Raw genomic sequence first — 4,748 nt, 5'->3', positions numbered from 1 at the left:
TTGCTTCTTAAATACATCAGTGAACGTCAGGGTTGTGACCAGGAGCTACAAACACCGTCCATGCACAGAGCACCCCCCCCGCCCTCCATCACCTTCAGACTCCTCGGTATCATTCTCTATGTTCCCGTCTCCTCCTCGCCATTGGGCTGAAGACAGCTCTTGGTAACGCGGCGACAGTTGACTCTGCCTGCTAAATTAATTTCCTAGATAATGTGTCAATATTAAATATCAACTTTGACCTCTCGGCTCGCAGCCGGGCCAGTGCTGGCTGCTGCCCGCCGCCTGCCGCGGGTATCGATTCCTTCCTCCTCCCCTCATCTACAGCTCGCTGGGGCTCTCTCAAAGTCCATTATTTTTGATTTTCCTATGAAATACATATCTTTCCCACTGACATCTGACAAACAGCATATGGAAGTCATTTTATCTACCAATAATGTGTTTGTCAAAAAGTATGAGGCTTTAATGGAATCCTCTTCCTATCCCGTCCGCTCTCTTGCCGAGGAAGAGTTGTCATTGATATATCTCGATAGATTCCTTCGTGAGCTGTTTTTTTCCCGGTAATTGTATGTTCCCTGTCATTAAGGACCTCAGCGGCGAGTCTTGTGTGCAATATTAATAGACGGGTGATTGAGAGGCGTCCAGGAGCTGGGCTGCATTAAACAGCGAGTGGCGAATGCCGCTCTTGTCATGTGAAGGACAGGCCTCAGCCTCCTAAAGGATATTGTGCCCACATTTAACTCTTCATCTAGCCGCACATTTGAGGTAATAACTATTTTTGGGAGCACTGTCTTTATTTCACTCTCCTCAAGCTATGAGATGCTCTATCAGGGTTTGAACACTAATTCCAGCTGTCAGTCAGTTGTTCAGGTCTCCAAAGTAAAAATAACTTTGTCCGTTTTCTTCCCCCCCGCTCCTGCTCACCATGCTGTCTTTCAGCGATGCAGGCATGTATGAAAACCTTCTGTGGAAATTGCTATTCAGCTCAGTTACAAGGCAGATAATGAAAGCGCCGTGTATGAGAATGTGCACGCGTGGCCGCCGCCATCGCCGCCGCCGCTAAGCGAATGGAACCAGAACAAATATTCATTTATTCATTAAACGTGCGAGGCCAGTAAAATGTGACGCGACAGTCGCTCCCAGGCAGTTAATGGATGAAATTAATTTCACTCATTAGCAGCAAATAAATGTTGTGCGCGTGGGTGTGTGTGGGGTGGGGGGGGGGTTCCCGCACTAGGATGTTTTTTATGCCGTCTGTGTGCGTTCATACGGTTGTTTTCATTTTTTTTAAAGTGGTAACTTGAAACGCTCACGATTCCGCTGTCAACCTGAGGTCTTATTGAATGTCTCGCGAATTAAGTGTTACTGCAGGAAAAGAACACGGAAATGCAGATGGCTTCAAGGTTGGCAGAAAGGCGGATGGTCGTACGAAGGGCCATATAAAGGCTTAGGTTTATGGACACTACAGATAATGATTGATTGATTGTCACAAAGTGATTGACTGGAGGCTAAACAGCTTGGTTGCTGAGGCTCGGTATTAACTGACAGGAAGTAAGAAGTACATCACAGAAATGAATATTTAACTACAGGATTATCCTAAATTAATATGTTGACCATGAACTCCCTCAGGTTCTTGAAGGAGCTTTGCCGTTTAGCCTCCTTTCAACTGTCGCTGTGAACTGATTCTTTCACACTTCCTTCAATCAGTGTGTTCTGGCCAGCGTAGACCCTACACGGAGTGTGTTTCTCTTCTTCCCTTCCTTGCTCTCCCCATTTCTCTCCATCAGTCTGTCTCCACATCACAGTGACTGAAAGTCCCAGCTCTGGAGCCAGACTCCTTCTCGAACCTTCGTGCCCTGCTTCGCTGAAGCCACGTGTCATGAACAGAGCTTTCTCCGCAGCCGGTTGACGGCACGGGATGCAGGGGAACCGAGAAGGGGAAGAAAAGATTATTTTCCGGTTGCACGCAGCACGCATTACACAAAAGAGATCACATCCACAGAGTGAAATCAAATTCCCCCTCACAGGCGAGCAGAGCTGCAACGTGAGATACACCTGTGGCCGGGGGCAGCCCAACAATGGAGGTCTGAGGCCACGGTCTGACTCCCCTCTCCCCCCCTTTTGTCTCTCCGTTTCAGAGGAGGCCTCGCTGGAGGAGCAAGTGAGGAGGATAAAGGACATCGAAGCCATCGAGAGCGAGTCCTTTGTTGCCCAGGCTTTCAAATCAACCCGAGACGGCAAAAAGGTGCGCTCCCCCGCTCTGCCTTCTCTATTTGATTTGCCCTATTTATTCCATCTGTCCGCAGATGAAATGAATGATTTTGTTTGAATGTTGTTTTGTGCGTCTGGTTTGGGAGTTGGATTCATCTACTGCACGCACAAAGGGAGGAGACGATCACAAAAGCTGAAGTGGCCGCAGTCGTGGAGAAGAGACACTTGGATGAAGGCCCCGTCCCTCCCCCCGCTGACACAGTCGCAGCGCAGAAGTCATTATTGAAATGAGCCGCCAAACGCAAAAGGCATTCGATCTGTACCGCGATTGTTGCTGATCCACAGAGTTTCGGACAAAACGCGACAGGCCAAATAAAAATCACTGGATTCGGCTGTGCCAAGCGCACAACGTTTTAGTTCCCTTTCTCGTTCTCATTGTAGCACTTAGAGACTTCTGAGTCTTGGAGGAGACTTGTTTGAGATTAAATGATTTTGTTTGACTGTGTGTGTGTGTATGAGTGAGAGTGTGTGAAGGGGGTGAGCAGAGGTTCGTGGTGGTGTTGGGGCGCCAAAGCTCCCAAAACATCAGTATCGGGGGGAGTCCGCAGCTGGTGATGGTGGCATGAGAACCTGCACGTTTGGCTCTCGCGCTGCTTATAACGTACACACACATCACCAGGTGCTCCCACTTCCCGTTTCACATGGCTTGACGTGAAGGACTAAACTGAAAAGAAGAAGGAACGGCAGACTGCGCAGTCGTCAGTTGTGTCACCTTTGAAGGAACAGCAAAATGGCAATATCCAGTCTTGTCTGTGATGCCATGTGAAGAGAAAAAGCACTTGGTGACACTGCCATCTTGTGGGCACCAGAGTAGCTTCACCGCTATGTGATACACATCTCAACGTGCCTATTCCCTTCCTTGCTTTCTCAGTGGACGCGCAAACCACTCATGGCCTCATTATTTACAGGGCCGGTTTTGATTTCTTTTATTATTTATTACATTTTTATTAATTCCACTAAGAAGCAGAATCTGCTGAATCACTGGTTTGCCACAGAGTATATTTGCATAATTGGCATTTCCAAAGTTTGTCAACATATTTGTAAGAAAGCAGTCTGCTGCATTATTAGCCGGTGTGAGTTGGTTAGTTGGATTGTGCACAGGTTCATCTTGTCCACACACAACTGATTGTTGCAGCGTGTTCTTCTACAGGCCACTGATCCGGCAGAAATCAAAGAGCCAGACTCTGCAGACCCACCCCGTGACAAAGTGGACCTTGCCCTTCCCACGACCATCCGCTATCATGACAGCGACACTCTCGCTCACCCCAATGTAAGAATTTTTTTTCATGCATCCCCACGTGATTTTTCACATTTTCCCTCAGTTTACGTTTTGAGAGCTATTATTGAAACGCTGATGGGCGAAAAACATGGGACATTGTCAGACCACATTATGTGCGTGTGGGTTTGAGTGGGAACCTGGAGCAAAGGGCACCCAGATCCAGTTTTGTGAACCTGGAACCAGGCTAAAACTCACCCCACCCCCATCTCCCCATGTGACAGCAGGCCCATGGACTGTGGGGCGAAGCTGACACCCTAAGTAAAGTGTAGGGGAAATTAACCAGAGTCGATGGGTTTAATATTTCCATACAGAAGCCCTGAAAGCGTGGCGAGCGATTCATCTCCAGCACACTGGGAATTCAGTTACCTGTGACGAATGCAGATCGCCTCCGACAGCCTGATCTATGACAGCAATATGCCAAAGGCGGAGGAGGGAAATTAGGAATAATGATTCAATCATTTAGGTGCCACAATTTACTGTATATACTGTAATTTCAAACTCGTTAGCGTTCGACAGCAGAGCTGGGGTGGTGGAACTCGCTGCTCTGCTCTCAGTCTCCTACACATACGTAACATGAGCTGTTTGACACGTTGGGCGTGATGCCTTGTTGTCTGAAGGTGCGCTACAGTCACTGGAACAGCTTTGGATCACACACTCCGTAGGGTCATGTGACATGGCTAGGCAGGCCCAGGGGCAACACCACCGCAGTGCACCTGCAGCAAAATCGAGCTCCTTTATTTCCTTGATTATTTCATGCAAAATAACAAGAACCCGGTGTGTTCTCGGCTCCTCTCTCTTCACCTTCAACAGCTGTTCGTGGACAAAGAGGAGGCGGAGGAGAAGTGGCTGAACAGGCTGATTGCCCTTCGGCAGGAGAGGCTCATGGGAAGTCCTGTGCAGTGATCTGTGCTCAGTGCCTACCAGGCCCAATATTGCTGCGATCTGACACAAGTACAGTGAGCAATTGGTGTGTTCACCGGCGCCCCTCTGCGTCAGCTGCTGTAGAGTGAAGGTGACCAGAGCCGAGCCGGTAATTGAGCCTCGCCTCTTTGGTACATACCGTTTCTCAGTCCGCCACAGCTGCAGCCACGCATGATGTCCAAAACCTCAGTTCCTTCAACGTGTTGTAGAGAACAGGAGTCCTGTGAAACAAAGAATTTGCTCTTTTATGTTTGTTTTCCCTCTAAGTTTTGTGACGTTT

At 48.5% G+C, this 4,748-nt stretch overlaps 1 protein-coding gene across 1 annotated transcript in view; it reads left to right on the top strand.

Annotated features, from left to right (window-relative positions):
- The window catches only part of rsrc1 (arginine/serine-rich coiled-coil 1), a 108,651-nt gene extending 103,903 nt beyond the window's left edge, over positions 1 to 4,748 (top strand). The window contains exons 9-11 of the mRNA XM_018732478.1: positions 2,136 to 2,242; positions 3,419 to 3,538; positions 4,358 to 4,748. Coding sequence (XP_018587994.1) covers positions 2,136 to 2,242; positions 3,419 to 3,538; positions 4,358 to 4,450 — 320 coding nt within the window. The 3' untranslated portion in view covers positions 4,451 to 4,748. The remainder of the gene's footprint in view (positions 1 to 2,135; positions 2,243 to 3,418; positions 3,539 to 4,357) is intronic.

The sequence above is a fragment of the Scleropages formosus genome, chromosome 10, assembly GCF_900964775.1.
Source record: "Scleropages formosus chromosome 10, fSclFor1.1, whole genome shotgun sequence".
Classification (NCBI taxonomy): domain Eukaryota; kingdom Metazoa; phylum Chordata; class Actinopteri; order Osteoglossiformes; family Osteoglossidae; genus Scleropages; species Scleropages formosus.
Note: the sequence above shows the minus strand (reverse complement) of the source record. Positions and strands in the feature narration are given on the sequence as shown.